Consider the following 16,843-nt stretch of genomic DNA (forward strand, 5'->3'; position numbering starts at 1 on the left):
CATGTAGACAGCCATACTTTTCGTTTTCGGGGGTGTTTTCTGTTTCAACTGTCCACATGACTGACTGCGATGAACTTACCCCCGCACACCACGTCTTCACAGAACTGCTGTAATTTCTGGATCGTCAGCAGTCAGGTTGCAAGACCGAGACAGAGACGGAAATACACCAGAGACGTGTTTCTTCATTAATCGCCAGCACGCATACATGGCAGTGGAGTGAGAGAACGAGGGCGAAGAGTACATGCGCAACGAACACACAAGGGCGGGAAGTAGTTTTCATCCATAACCTGGCGGCAAAGTTGCTCTGAAGGCTGCCCAGCCTTGACTCACGAGAACCTAGCCGCGAAGTGAAAAAAACAACAACAAAGAAACGTACCTTCCTAGCGTTTCTGGCGAAAACCTTGCTTAGTTTACCAGCGCCTCAGCAACCAACGATCAAGATGAGTTTAACTGACGACCCAACTGGCGGTTGACGTTCAGTTAGGTCAAGTTGCTCGGGGCTTGGGGCTTGCTTTCTGTGAAGGTTACGTTGTTGTTCGATGGAGATGAGTCCTGGATGTCTGTCCTGGGTCTGTGTTCCATGACGGTTGCCTTGTTGTCAGAGTGGGGCGTCCTGGATGTCTGTCCTGGGCCTTGGTTCGGTGAAGGTAGCGTTGTTGTTCGAGGGGGGCGATTCCCTGGATATCTGTCAGGGTGTGTGTTTGTGTGTGGGTGTAGGTGTGGGGTGGGGTATGGGGGTGGGGTGAGAGGTCCGTCTGGCATTCCACGGGGCAGACAGACATGCAGGCAGGTAGCCCCGGCCAGCAGCAGCAGCAGCCAGCGGACCTACAGGATGGGCTGGGCGCTGGACACTGAGCTCTGGCGGATGAGGCTGTTGACCTGCCGCCGGACCTGGCAGTAGCAGACGGACAGTAGCACGGTCAGCACGGACAGCCCGATGCAGGCTGAGATCAGGAGCCACATGTCCGAGCCGGACATTGTCGCCGTCGCCCATCCCCCGGCGCCCTTTTCGCCTCCGCTGTTTCCGCTTCCGGTGCTGACGGCGGGCCCACTTCCGTTTTCGCTTCCTTCACCCACGTCGGCGGCGCCCGTCTGGCTAACTCTGGAGGTGTCTCTGCACATTGATGGAACATCTGTCTGCCTGTCTATCTATCTGCATGTCCCTCTGTCTGTTGGTCTGTCTGTTGGTCGGTCGGTCTGTCTGTTGTCGGTCTGTCGATCTATCTATCTATCGCCAACCAACCAACACAACACATAACCAACACAACACATCCAAACAAAACATTCATCATTCCACCAAAAAATCATCGATCCAACTCCACTCCACTCCTACCCACCACCCAACCCGATCAAGACCCCCCCCCTCCACCCCTACCCCCACCCCCAACAACGCAGCCACCCACATCCACACACCCACACACCCCTGACCTAAGCAGCTGCCTCATCTGTCGGTGCATGATGGCGGGCACACGGCTGTTCCAGAAGGCCATCTTGTGGGGCTTGAGGTCCCGCCGCACGGCCAGGCTGGGGCGGCCCTGCCAGGAGAAGAGCCGCGTGTAGGTGCGCTGGGTCCCGTTGTAGGGCGGCATGTGGAAGTCCTGGGCTGGGGCCAGCGAGGGCAGCCTGTGAGGGGATGAGGAACAGGTCGTTATATATGATAATCATAACAACAAAACAAAAATGATCATCATAATCATGATAATAATAATAATAATAGCAATGAAATTATAATAATGACAACGATAAATGATAACAACAACAACGAAAACAACAACAGCAATGTAATGATAATATAGTGATGATGATGCTAATAATAATGATAATAATAATAACAACAACACAATAATGATGATAACAAGAACGACGATAACGACGGCAGCGATGACAACAAAATAATAGTAATAATGATGATAATAATAGTGATGATAATGACGATAATAGTAATAATAATAACGATAATAATAATAATAATAGTAATAACAATGGACAATTTCATACGCAACAGACATTCACACTGCATTCAAAAATCGTGCAATAAACAAAGCATTGCATTTAACTTCTGCGAACCCCCCCCAAAAAAAACAACAACAACAAACAAACAAAAAAACACACAACAAACCCCCCCCCGAAAAACAACAACAACAACAACAACAAAAAAACAAAAAACAACAACCCAGCAACAACAACAACACCACCACCAACAAAACAAAAACTAAACGCCTGTCAGCACGTACCCATTCTTGGCGAAGTTGGCCCACAGCCGAAGCAGGATTCTGGCCATCAGTTTGTCGGACTCGTCATATCGGAAATTAGTGTGTCCCTTCAAGGGGAAACCGGCTATGTAGAACAGCTCTGAACCGTGAACAACACCTGCACACATATCGCATACGCACACACACACACAAACACACAAATGCACACGCACACACACACACACACACGCATTCATAGATTCTTATATATATGTGTGTCTGTGTGTGTGTGTGTGTGTGTGTGTGTGTGTGTGTATTAAACAGAGAAGCGAGAAAAACAAGAACCGAATACCCCTCTCCAAACAAATAAAACAAATTAAAATAAAAAATAATAAAATAAACAAACAAATGATTGAATAAATAGATAAAATCTCAAAACTAACACCTATTCACTCCTTAAGGAAAAGAAAGAAAGAAAGAAACAAACAAACAAAACCCCAACAACAAGCAAACATAATATACCTTGCCATTGCGCGAAGTCGGACCTGTACTCATAGTTGTAAACGTAGACAGTCAAGTTGAGAGCGGCCATGGTGACTGCGGCCTTGTGGGTAGGCGCCAAAATGAAATAGTCCCCGACAATCTGTTGACACAAGAGCCGTTGCTTTATAGCTGTACATGTATCATGTTGTTGCTTTTTTCCTCATATGTCTTCATGTGTTAGTGTATGCCAATAATTAAGATAGGTACGGGTAATTGCGAACGATCCAGTCGAAGCGACCAGCTCAACGTGTGTACTGTAAAGACAATATGTCGCATGACAGTCAAACGTAATTCTTTTGTTTTTGAAGGCTTTCTTCGACTGGTTGCACCAGGAAAAGTTCGTCTGTTCATTCTTTTCAACGTTTTGTCGACGTTTGAAATAGCAAGTGTGCTTGAGGGTAAACGCAAACGGGCAAGTCTAATTGCGAACGATGGCTTTGGGTACATGTACACAATTAAAACAGGTGCAGGTCTTTAACTCATTAGACATACCATATCATTGGAACACCCCACTAGACTGTTGTATTGTTGGTTTTGATCACACATACACACAAACAGACGTTTAAACACACACACCCCACATCGCACACAAACACACTCTTTTGAGAGTGCTCAGTAACTGTACAGCATCGTTCGCAAACAGACTCACGTCAAAATATCCTATGGTCCAATTGCAAACGACGATATTTTGCAGATTCCTGTTAAAACTGACGTTCTGATCTGTCACCAGTATGCTTTCTTAAATTCTCCCAGCACTGGTAATGCGCATTCGACATATCCAATCCAATAAAACTATCTTAAACTGTGTCAAAGTTCAAGTCCCACAACTTGCTTCCCTTGATTTTAGGATTTCGAAAGTACGTTTGTAATCTTGGTCGGCATTGGTGCACGAAGAGAAGAAATAGCGCGGAAATAGCCAAAAATAGCTGATGTTTGACTGGTTCTTTGAAATGGATATTCATTAAGGTATTATGATAAGGTCGAAGCAGACGTTAAATTGTAAAATGCAACCGTTAAGAACGCTTCGAAGTGGGGCGGTATATGAATCGTTCGCAAGTACATGCTGTTCGCAGTTACCCATACCTACCCTATGCACTATTGTATATGTATTGTATCATGTGAGTTGTGCCCTATGGGTACTGAGTATTATTCTTCCTTGTTGTTTATGCTGTTGTTGTTGATAATGTTGTTGTTGTTGTTGTTCTTCTTCTTATTATCATCATTATTATTATTATCATCATCATTATTATTACTATTACTATTAATGATAAATTCTAGTAGTAGTAGCAGTTGTGGCAGTAGTAGTGGTAGTAGTAGTGTAATTATTTAGAGTTAGACTTACACTTTCAATCCGCCTCTGTTATTGTTCAGTTTTGATAATGGACGAGGCATTGGCTGCTTCTGGTGTTCATCATTTTACATCGAAACGCACTTGGTGCGTGAGTAGGCGCGCGCGCGCGCGCCCACACACACACACCCACACACCCACGCACGCACACACACACACACACACACACACACACACACACACACACACAAGCACGCAGATAATATGTGTGTAATGTATGTGTGCAATGTGTGAATGTGTGTGTGTGATTGTGCGCGCGCACGCACATGTGAATGCGTTATCGTATGTGTGAGAGAACAAAAATATCAGTATTCAATTTTGTAAAAAGGTAGGGGACGGGAGGGGAGGATAGGGGTAGAGGAGAGGAGAGGATAGGTAGACCGTGGTAAAACCAGTTCAGAGGTAGAGGACAGATGCAAATACTTCACTCAGTTCTCATACCAAGAGCAGGGCCACTTGGAGCGGTTTTTTGTTTGTATGTTTTTTAATTAAAGAAAAAACTTAATAAAGTGTTTACCATCCTACAATAGGCAGCACACGGCAGCACAGTCCCCAAGTCAAGGACTGCCTTGCATCTCTGCATCATTCAATCTGTGCCAGGTTCCATTTATTTCAGGAGACAATCAACGACTGAGCTGGTGGGGTTAAAGGGAGTATGTATATGTATAGGTTCCCCCTTGGTCTATGTTCCCCCAGGTCTAAATTCCCCCAGACGTGTGTATGTTCAATCATACATACACTTTTGGGTACTGGTCAGCAGTGGTCAGCAACAGTCACAGGTCAGTATCGGTCAGTGATCAACATCGGTCAGTGGTGGTCTGTGCTTGGTGGTGGTCAGCGGTGGTAAGTAGTCAGCAGCAGTCAGTGATCGGCAGTGGTCAGTGATCAGTGGTGGTCTGTAGTTGTCAGGACGTCATGAGAATGCGCAAACGTGTTAAGTATCAGTATCAGTATCAGTAGCTAAAGGAGGCGTCACTGCGTTCGGACAAATCCATATACACTATACCACATCTGCCAAGCAGATGCCTGACCAGCAGCGTAACCCAACGCGCTTAGTCAGGCCTTGAGAAAAAACAAAAAAACAAACAAAAAAACAAACACACACACACACACAAATAAAAAAAAAATAAAAAAATGAAAAATAAAATAAAATAAAGTAAAAAGAAATAAGTAAATAATAAATAAATAAATAATAATAGATAAATACATAAAAAAAGAACTACTACTACTAATAATGATATTTATAAGGCGCAAAAACGTGATGAAGTCAACTATAAGCGTACAAAAATAAAAATAAATAAATAAACGTGATAAAACAACCGAATCTGACGGTTTTTACGTAGTAGTCAGTAGTGGTCAGTAATCAGCAGCAGTGGCTAGAAATGGTCAGTAAAAGCCAACAGTAGTCAGCTAATGGTCAAACCCTGCCAAGACGTCCCAATAATGCATAACCGTCACAAAATAAAGCAAGTTGAACTCTGACAGTGTACAACAGTGGTCAGCAGTGGTCAAACAGTGGTCAAACACCTGCTACGACATAATAATGGATAGATATAACAAAATAGCGCAGTGTGAGCACTTTTGGGTCGTGGTCAATGGTAGTCAGAAGTGGTTTAGACCTGGGGGAATACAGACCCAGGGGAATATAGATCTGGGGAATAAAGACCTGGGGGAACACAGACCTGGGGGAATGCAGACCTGGGGGACACAGACCTCGGGTTATGCAGACCTGGGTGAATGCAGACCTGGGGGAACATAGCTGGAGCTTGATGTGTTTAAGTGTGCGTGCCATCTGTCTGGGCAAATCAATTCGTGTCTAACCCGTTTGGGGTTCGGTCGCTCACTTTACAGCTCGCGTCGTTTGGATGATGCAAGATTTTGTTCACGTTACTGATATCAGTTTGAAACCCATCAATGCGACACCTGTTGTATGATACAGTATAAAGTACATGACAGTTCATTATTCACCTTCCAGATGAGTCTTGTTTAATCAGATTTCGCCAGATCAAAAGATCCTATCAGCGTATAAGCACGTTGCATTGTTACACCACGCCGACAAACCGCTTAGCGCATCACTCCAACAACTGACAGAAAGACTGCGGCAAGCCCACTGACTAAAGACACAGGGTTAACTCACTCAGTACGGCCAGTCCTCTCTTCTCCTCTACACAGACCCCTTGGATGTCCAGTGGGTGTCTGAATGACCCAACCTTTAGCTTCCGTTGTCAGAATTGTGGTATTCTTTGTCAACATTCACGTCTTCAGTATAAGAGCCTTCCGCCTGCAATATTTTGATGATGGTAATTGGGGTGAAACGCTGTGAACGTCGTCTCTTTCGCCGTTCGTATGGAGAGAGTTAAAGGGAGTGGGGGGTGCGGGGGGGGGGGGGGGGGGGGGGGGTGCGGGGGGGAGAGCACAGGGTCAGCCTGACATCAAAGAGTGGTGCACCACAAGGAGAACAGTGGGGAGAGGCATGGGAGAGGGGGAAGAAGGAGAAAGGGGTGAGAGAGGGTGAATGCACAGGGGACATTACCGGCACACCAATTAAACGCAATTGAATTACCTCAGAAAAATGCGCCTCGATTTCTTCATCGGTCATAATGTACGGCCAAGGAGTGTATGCATCCAGTATGGACTCTGGGGGGGAAAAAAAGAAGAAGCAAAAATAAAACATTATGTGCCAAATGTTTATAATCAAATATTCCATAACAAAGACGTAGCAACTTGAAGATATATTGCTGTGTGTCATGGTCTGTGTGATCAATCAAGATAAACAGAACTGAAAGGGACAGATGTATCGAGTTTAACTTACGCATTACTCACATGAATATATTGAACTTACACATCATTCACTTATAATCAACTTACACATTACCCCGTTACAACTGCAAAGTCATTAACATGCTACATTTGATTGCTTTGTAAATGTTTACAAAGTCTCAATGCTCAACTTTGTTCGAGTCCAGAAACAAAGGGTCTAGTAAATGTGTGGTGTGTGTGCTGTATAAATTAGGCCTTTCTTTAACAAAAGGACTCCTCTTCACATGCGAAAAAGACTGTCCTCACCTACGATGCCACGAATTTGGGGGAGGTCACCCCGGAAGCAGTTCATCAAGGCCAGTAACTTTTGCGTGCTTTCAAAGCTCTCCAGTTTGTAGCGTTTCACCAGCGGTTCAGCTGAAACACGTCGTCATGAAGGGGTTAATTGATTCATTCAGATATTCTCTCTCTCTCTCTCTCTCTCTCTCTCTCTCTCTCCCCCTTAACTTGCTCATTCCGTGTCAGAATGATTACGTGACTGTGTTTGGTATGAATAATGTTTTTGTTTCAATGTAGATAAATGGTTATGTCTGTGATGTCAAATATGCTACTTGGAGAAACAGGAATATTTCCCATTTCAGTTCTTGTAAAGTGTAGAATGGTGCGTTTTTGGTCAGGATTAATTGACGATGCAACTGATAAATTATCATGTAAAGCGTATTCTGCTTTATACAGATTGTTTTCATATAAAGATTTCCCATCAAAGTGGCTAAACTTCATCAAGAATATTTTGATTACCAGCTGTTATGATTGTGTTTTGTTTTCACATACATTCCATAGTAAGGATTTCTTTTGTCGAAATATCACGCAAAGTCTAAAAGATATCTACATTCAGTCATGGAGAAAATCGCTCGAAGAAAAGTGGCTGTTCTATAAGAGCACCAAACCCAACTTTTATCAAGAAAAATATATCTCACAACTTCCAGATACTTACATATATCCTTTGGTAATGTTTTGTTGCAGTAACCATAAACAGCAGATCGAAATAGGAAGAAGAAAAGGTGAAAACAGAGCAAACAGAATTTACAAGGAATGTAATATGGATATTGTTGGGAATATTGTTTTAGAATGTCCCCAAAATACTGTAATTCGAAATGAACTGATACGACATAAATATAAATGACATATGTCAATGTTCGGTTTATGCAATTTATTCAGTGCTGGGAAGAAAACACAATTTAATCTAAGTAAATTCATAAAACTTGGAAAGGGTGTATAACTTTTGTTACATCTAAAAAATACTTGTCAGTATATTTAAGTTTGAGTTGTTTTGTTGCAAATCATTATCATTAGCGCGCGCGTGTGTGTACATGCGTGGGTGTGCGTTTTTAAGTGTTTCGGAGACATCGTTGGACTGAAGTTGTGATTCAATGAGTATGTGTTGTTACTGTATCCTTCACACCCCAAAAGGGGCAAAAGGATTAAATTTCTTTGAATCTTTGTGATCTTCATAAACAGCTGTTGTTGCTTTTAAAAAACAACAAAATAACCAAACAGTTTGAGGATTTTAGTACATCTACATACATACCTTCCCTGCTACAAGCTCGACTGTTATATATGTCCACCATTTCCTCGCCATTTTTATTTATGATTTTTTTTTCAATCAAACCCCTGCACTCAACTCTTTCAATTCTGGTCTTAAAACATACACCACCTCTTTCCAAAACAGCAAATTCACCCACAGTTTCTCCATCTTTATGTCCACATGTATTTAAAGATTTGTCCTTCACCCCTTTTTTGATTGGCCCTTTGAGGTCACATGGGCAAAAAGTAAAACCATGATTCGATTTGATTTGATCTCTTTGTTTCCCAGTTGTGCCTGCTTGGGTGTGAAAGCTCTAGCGGTTTGATTTGGTTCGCTTACACCTACATTAATATTTAGTCTTCTTCGTGTTCTTCTTCTCATTGCTTTTATCGTTCTAATAATACTGATAGTAATAATAATGATTATGATGATGCGGATGATGATGATGATTTCAATTTGCATTGCCATTACCATCGTTAGCGTTATCGTCAGCATTGATAGTATTACTATTACTCCTATTATCATTACGTAGGTATACTTCTTCTTCTTCTTTGCATTATTGACATTATTACTCGCATTATCATTATTATTATTATTATTGTTATTATTATTAGAATTCTGATCATGAAGTCATCTGTTCCTTTCAGCGTTTCCGATCAGGGCGAGTGGTCACACACCTGCCAACAGCCCTTCGTCCTGCGTGGCGCCCGTCAGGAAGTGACGTCCAGTGACCTCGCCCTTGGCGGCCAGAACTTCCGGCAGGTCAGGCAGAAAATGGCCGTCCACTACGGGCTGGAACGGTGGTACCAGTGAGAAGGTGTTCTGAAAACATCCAGTTCAGTAACACTTATCATATACATATACGAGCATAACATACAGGTACACTGAATATCATATCATCATCAAAAGCCTCCTCTTATTGGTGTAAGTAGCTGGCTATTCTCTCATAGAAACCTAGCGCACTCACACACTCATCCTGCAAGTTCATCCGTTCAATTCGTGCGTTGTTTCTGCACGGAGTAAAACAGAAAAAAAAACCCAAAAAACAAAACAAAACAAAACAAGACAAAACAAAGCAAAACACACGCCTGCAGACCGTTGGACTCCAACTCATTGTATTGAATGTACACACACACACACACACACACTCTCTCTCTCTCTCTCACACTTATTTACCAGTTCAAAAGCACACATCTACAGACAGACAGACATACATGCAGACAGAAGGGGTATGGAAGCGGAAGGGTGGGGTTATGTGGTTGGGGGGTGGTGGGGTTCTGGTGGGGGGGGGGGGGGGGGGGGGGGGGGGGGGTCCATTCAGAGCGGATGGTTAAAGGGGTTAAAGGGCACAAACTCTTCCGGAGAGAGCTAACCGGCAGGCGACCACTTACTGTCTCCCCTGAAGCTTTACTGGTGGGTGGAGAAATCAAACAAACAAAAAAAACCCTGCTCCCTTGCTTCCCCACCTCCATCACACACACACACATACTCTCTCTCTCTCTCTGTCTCTCTCTCTCTTTGTCCTCCCTCATTCTCTGTCTCTGTGTGTCTGTCTATGTCATGTCTCTGTCTCTCCTTGTCTGTTTGTCTGTCTCTCTCGCCCCTTGTTTGTTGTCTATATGTACGGGGATAAACCGAAGTAAGAAGCCTTCCATTTCGTGCGAAATTGAATTGATTGATAGATGTGTTCTAACCCATTGAAATGAATATTTTGTTTATTCAATGATCATGTCATCTCTCTCTGTCTCTCGCTCTGTCTCTGTCTCTGTCTCTCTCTCTCTCTCTCTCTCTCTCTCTTCTCCTACCTTCTAAACGTTAACGTTCAAATATGAAAATGAACACTTTAACAAAAAAAATGTCTACAATCACCAGTATGTATAGCGCCGGGGACATTAAACAAAATTCCTCCGTCCTCCAACAGCCCCCCCCCCCCACCCCCCTATCCCCCACGCCCCCGCTCTGTCCATGGATTCGAACAGTACCATGGGCGCCCGCCAGCCCGTCCGCCCGCCCGCCAGACTAACCTCGGGTTCGTTCAGAATGATCTCCTGCACAACATCGGAGGGCAGGCGCTGCAGACAGCGCTTGAGGCGGGAGGCAGAGTAGTTGCCGGAACAGCCCATGGCGGTGAGAAACATGCGGACGAACATGTTGGGGCTGTCCTGGTGGCGCCCCACGGCCCAGTCCGCGAAAGGGGAGCCGCTCTGGCCGATGACTCCCGTGAAGAGCCCTTTGAGAACAAAACAGAAATCCGTCGAAATCGAAATCGAAATTTTTTATTGAGGGAAAATGAATAGGCACTTATCGGCCTGTTTTCATCCTACCCTCGGAAAGAAACTTACAGAGAGAGAGAGGGGGGGAGAGGGAGGGAAAGGAAGAGAGGGAGAGAGAGAGGGAGAGAGAGAGACACTTTGACACTTTGACTCTTTACTGTCATTAGCTTAACAGCCCATGTGACAGGGGGGTACAGGGGAAGTTACAGTGTCGTTTTATCTAATCATTTGAAAAAGTAAAACAAAACAAAACAAAAACAAAAACTAACGCACCTAGTGTTACAAAGGTTATATCAATAAACAACAGCCAACAAATTGCACACAAAAAAAATTACATCATCATCATCAGATTCACCATCCAAATACTAATTCTATCTGCTTCTATTTTGACCCTCAAAGAAATCATTTTGGAAACCATTAATGTTTGTATATATTTTGAATTAATGGGCATTTTGATCATTTATTTTCTTTTTCCGTGTATCTACTGCCTCTGAGACGTATTTTGCAACTGAGAGGATAATGTTTTCGTCATTTGATGTTAAGACACTGACCAGGTCTTTCCTCTTTGCTGCAGCTGTTTTAAAGAGTGTACAGTTTTCCCGAACCTCCTCGTATCCTTTGCAACTGAACATGAAATGTATCTCATCTTCTTTACTCTCGCCACACATTGGACAAGGAGATGTTAATCCACCTGTCTCAAACCATCTTTTATTAGCATTCAGCCCGACTGTTCTCAATCTAAATCTAGCAAGAGAGAGCAAGAGGGAGAGAGAGAGAGAGGGAGAGAGAGACAGAGAGAGAGAGGGAGAGAGAGAGGGAGAGAGAGACAGAGAGAGAGGGGGGAGAGAGAGGGAGAGAGAGGGAGAGACAGACAGAGAGAGAGGGAGAGGGATGGAGAGAGAGAGACAGAGAGAGGGAGAGGCAGAGGGAGGGAGGGAGAGAGAGGGAGAGAGAGACAGAGACAGAGACAGAGAGGGAGATGGAGGGAGAGAGAGAGAGGGAGGGAGAGACAGAGAGAGAGACAGAGAGAGGGAGGGAGAGAGAGGGAGAGAGAGAGAGGGAGAGAGACAGAGACAGAGACCGAGAGAGAGAGGGAGACACAGAGAGAGACAGACAGACACAGAGACAAAACATGAGTACAGTTGGTCAAGGCCCATAACATGAACATTGTTAGTCAATGGAGACAACACGAGTTATCTATAGTCGAGGGAGAAAGCACGAATACGCCTACTTTTAGTCAAGAGAGAGTGCCTTTGGTAAAAGGAAAGTACTTTTGGTCAAGGGACACAGCATAACCTTTAGTCAAGGGAGACAACATGAGAACCGCTGGTCAAGCGAGACGACATGAGTAATTCTGGTCAAGGGAGAGTACCTCTGGTCAATTGACACAACATGAAGACCTTAAGTCAAGAGGGACCACGTGAGAACCTAAGATCATGGGAGACCACCATCTTTGAGCAACGGAGACAATACATGAGTACGTTTGGTTTTTGGGAGACAACACAAGCTTCGTTAGTTAAGGGCGACAACACACGAGTTACCTTTAGTTAAGGGAGACGACAGAAATACTTTTGGTCAAAGCAGATAACATGAACATCGCTAGTCAAGGGAGACAATATATGAGAAACCTTTAGTAAAGGGAGACAAGGCATGAACTACCTGTGGTCAAGGGAGACAACAGGAGCACCATTAGTCAAGGGCGACAACACATAAGTTACCTTTAGTCAAGGGAGATGACACAAGTACTTTTGGTCAAAGGAGACAACACTGATGAGCATCGTTAGTCAAGGGAGACAACACACGAATTACCTTTAGCCAAGGGAAACAACCTGAGCATCGTTTAGTCAAGGGCGACAACACATGAACTACCTTTGGCCAAGAGAGTCAACACGAGCACCAGTTAGTCAAGGGAGACAACACACAAATTACCATTTGGCCAAGGGGGACAACACGAGCACCAATTAGTCAAGGAAGACAGCACACGAGAATTACCTTTGGCCAAGGGAGACAACATGAGCAGCCCCACGCTGCAGCCCCCTGCACTGTGGCCGTCGATGGTGACCCGCCAGGGGTCGCCCCCGAAGTGAGCGATGTTGGCCTTGACCCACTTGAGAGCCTGCACCTGGTCCAGCATCCCGTAGTTACCCGTCACGCTGCTGTTGGGGGCAGACAGGAACCCTGGACACACGTGGAGACACACACACACACACACACACACACACACACACACACACACACGCATGCATGCACACACACACACACACACACACACACACACACACACACACACACACACACACACACACACACACACACACACACACGCATGCATACACACACATACACACACAAGCCCACAAACACGCATACACACACACACACACACACACACACACACATACATACGCACACGCATGCATACACACACACACACACACACACGCATGTATGCACACACACACACACACACACACACACACACACACACACACACGCATGCATGCACACACACACACACACACACACATACACACACAAACACACACACACACACACGCATGCATACACACACATACACACACAAACACACAAACACGCATACACACACACACACCCACACACACACATACATACACACACACGCATGCATGCACACACACACACACACACATACACACACACACATGTATGCACACACACACACACACATACACACACACAAGCACACAAATACGCATACGCACACACACACGCGCGCGCGCGCGCACGCACGCATGCACACACATACGCATGCACACACATACACGCGCACATGCACACACACACACACAAACACAAAGACACAGACAGACACAGACGCACGCACACACACACACACACACACACACACACACACACACACACACACACACACACACACACACACACACGCACACGCCGACGTTTAAGATGGAGGATAGAGACACAGATAGACAGATTGAGAGACTTGAGACTTAAGGTGATGATTTATCCAGATAGGCCATCATAGCCCCTTCAGAAATCAGGCACAGCAATCTTTCAACCATTACGCCAGTTAAAAGGCAAGTACCATTCACTTAAGGTGTGAACTGGATACAAGATCGATCGATAGATAGATAGATAGATTAGATAACTAGATAGATAGATAGATTCATTATGTCAGTAAAAAGGCAAGTACTATTTACTTAGGTGTGAACTGGATACAAGATATATATATATATATATATATATATATATATAGATAGATAGATAGATAGATAGATAGATAGATAGATAGATAGATAGATAGATAGATAGACACGTTATGTCAGCAAAAAGGCAAGTACTATGTACTTAAGGTGTGAACTGGATAGATAGATAGATAGATAGATAGATAGATAGATACATTATGTCAGTAAAAAGGCAAGTACTATTTATTTAAGGTGTGAACTGGATAGATAGATAGATAGATAGATAGATACGTTATGTCAGCAAAAAGGCAAGTACTATTAATTTTACTTAAGGTGTGAACTGGATAGATAGATAGATAGATAGATAGATAGATAGATAGATAGATAGATTATGTCAGTAAAAAGGCAAGTACCATTCACGTAAGGTGTGAACTGGATACAAGATAGATAGATACATACATACATACATACATATATTATGTCAGTAAAAATGCAAGTACGATTTACTTAATGTGTGAACTGGATAGATAGATAGATAGATAGATAGATAGATAGATACATTATGTCAGCAGAAAGGTAAGTACTGTTTACTTAAGGTGTGAACTGGATAGATAGATAGATAGATAGATTATGTCAGTTAAAAGGCAAGTCCTGTTTACTTAAGGTGTGAACTGGATGGATAGATAGATAGATAGATAGATAGATAGACAGATAGACAGACAGATACATTATGTCAGTAAAAAGGCATGTACTATTTACTTAAGGTGTGAACTGGATAGATAGATGGATAGATATAGAGATAAAGAGATAGATAGGCAGATAGATAGATACATTATGTCAGCAAAAAGGTAAGTACTATTTACTTAAGGTGTGAACTGGATACATAATAGATAGATAGATAGACAGATAGACAGAGACACAAAAACAGACAGTCTGACCGAGTCAGAGAGAGAGAGAGAGAAAGACACACGACAGACCCAGAGCTCCCAGGCGGTAGTTGAACGTAACGACGATGACGTCATGGGTGGCCAGCATGTCCCCATCCAACATGGCCCCCATCCCGTTGTGGTAGGACCCCCCGTGCACAAACACCAGCACAGGGAACTTGTGTTGCCGTCTGTGGTGGCTCTGCTGCAAGCATAACACGCGCGCACGCACGTACATTACACATGCGTTGCGCGAGCACACACACACACACACACAGACAGACAGATATATATATATGCACATGCGCACGCCCATACGTCCATAGATATACACGTACGTACATACACACGTATGTACTTACACACCCACCACAACACACACGTGTTACCAAGCACACACACACACGCACGCACGCGCGCGCGCGCACACGCACACACACGTACACGCGCGCACACACACACTGAGCGCTTTGCAAACACGGACACTTTTTACAGCCTTCCTGGGTGGCTGGTAGCTGCCATTAGGCGCTCATCATTCGTTTCCGGTGTCTTTCAGTTAAGTTTCAGTCACGCAGACATGGACACTCATACAGTCATGTAACATTTTACGTGCATGACTGTTTTCTTGTTTGTTTGTTTGTTTTTCACCCTGTCATGTATGCAGCCACACTCCGTTTTCGGGGGTGGTGTATGTTGGGTATGTTTTTGTTTCCATAACCCACCGAACGCTGACATGGATGATAGGGTCTTTAAAGTGCGTATTTGATCTTCTGCGGCCGTACACACACGAACGGGGTTCAGGCACTAGCCGGTCTGCACACCCACGTCCTCACGCCTCTACTCACACATACACACACAAACAGACTAAGTGTAATCACAGGTTATTACCCAAATCACGTCTGGGTTTTAGACAAGTAATTACAAAACCGAACAAGAGAGGCAAGGCCTTCAAGACTCACTTGTGATACACTTTAAAAAAATCTAATCGTTAAAATGAGTTCTGTATTTGTTGTGGTTTAAAAATTAAAAAAAATTCCTAACGGCAGATTCGAACCCCGCGTGTTCGGGTGAGAAAAAAAACTGTCTTACCCATTACACTATCGTGGTGCCTTAACTAAAGTTCAAAAATATAATATTTAAACATGCTTTTTAAAGGGCGATAAATCGATTACGGTATTCGCAGTGAGAACGCTTTTTAAATCATAATATTCTGGTTATCTTGGGCATTCAAAAAATCTTTAAGGGCAATTAAAAATTCTTTTTAAGTCCGCGGTAAAGGAGACGTGGCTATCGCCGCAATCACACTGCAACACTTAGCGGTTTTCTCTGGATCTAGATAGATGTGCAAGTTTAGTTACACTTGGTTGACACGGTCGATTCAATTTCTCTTTTATGTTCATTCTAGTTTTATAGTTTTAAATTTGATATGAAAATTGAGTATTTTGTTAAACTAATAACATGTAGAACCAAGTACAAGTACTTCTAAACGTCGTAAGAAGTGAAAAGGACTTCATTTTGAGCAAAGTCAAGACTGGAAATTTTTACGTTTCATCAATTCAAGGGTAATAACTCTCATGGTTTATTATTTTTAACTGTGACTTCCGACTGATTCTGTGGATATTTTTATGGCAGTTTGGGGCATAATCCAGTAAGTGATGAGGCGTTCACAAATATTTCTCTGAATAAATATTTAACGGTCTCCTTCCCCAACTTTCCATCACATGTTATCGTGTATTGTCCATTGAATATAGGACTGAACGGGCAGGTCAACAACTTGAAACAAAATGGCATCGTTCGCATTCGCGAAGAATATGAGCACGCGCTTTGAATATGTATAAATATGTGTACGCAATTGATTTTTGCCCATGACCTTCAGGGCTCAGCCAATAGACCTATAAAGTCCACTCGTCGTATTGATTTTAGTATTTTCCGAAAAAAGACCACTTGGGCGAATGAACATAGTGAAAGCCCTGTACACTGAGAGTAAAACACACACAAGCTTTTTTTATGTACTGAGTATAATTTCAA

At 43.5% G+C, this 16,843-nt stretch overlaps 1 protein-coding gene across 1 annotated transcript in view; it reads right to left on the bottom strand.

Annotated features, from left to right (window-relative positions):
• The window catches only part of LOC143280580 (acetylcholinesterase-like), a 60,731-nt gene continuing 43,888 nt past the window's right edge, over window positions 1-16,843 (bottom strand). The window contains exons 4-13 of the mRNA XM_076585283.1: window positions 14,867-15,020; window positions 12,694-12,879; window positions 10,453-10,658; window positions 9,106-9,250; window positions 7,150-7,260; window positions 6,647-6,720; window positions 2,715-2,835; window positions 2,235-2,370; window positions 1,429-1,623; window positions 1-1,114 (exon numbers count right to left, since the gene is read on the bottom strand). Coding sequence (XP_076441398.1) covers window positions 826-1,114; window positions 1,429-1,623; window positions 2,235-2,370; window positions 2,715-2,835; window positions 6,647-6,720; window positions 7,150-7,260; window positions 9,106-9,250; window positions 10,453-10,658; window positions 12,694-12,879; window positions 14,867-15,020 — 1,617 coding nt within the window. The 3' untranslated portion in view covers window positions 1-825. The remainder of the gene's footprint in view (window positions 1,115-1,428; window positions 1,624-2,234; window positions 2,371-2,714; window positions 2,836-6,646; window positions 6,721-7,149; window positions 7,261-9,105; window positions 9,251-10,452; window positions 10,659-12,693; window positions 12,880-14,866; window positions 15,021-16,843) is intronic.

The sequence above is a fragment of the Babylonia areolata genome, chromosome 3 (assembly GCF_041734735.1).
Source record: "Babylonia areolata isolate BAREFJ2019XMU chromosome 3, ASM4173473v1, whole genome shotgun sequence".
NCBI classification, from domain to species: Eukaryota; Metazoa; Mollusca; class Gastropoda; order Neogastropoda; family Buccinidae; genus Babylonia; species Babylonia areolata.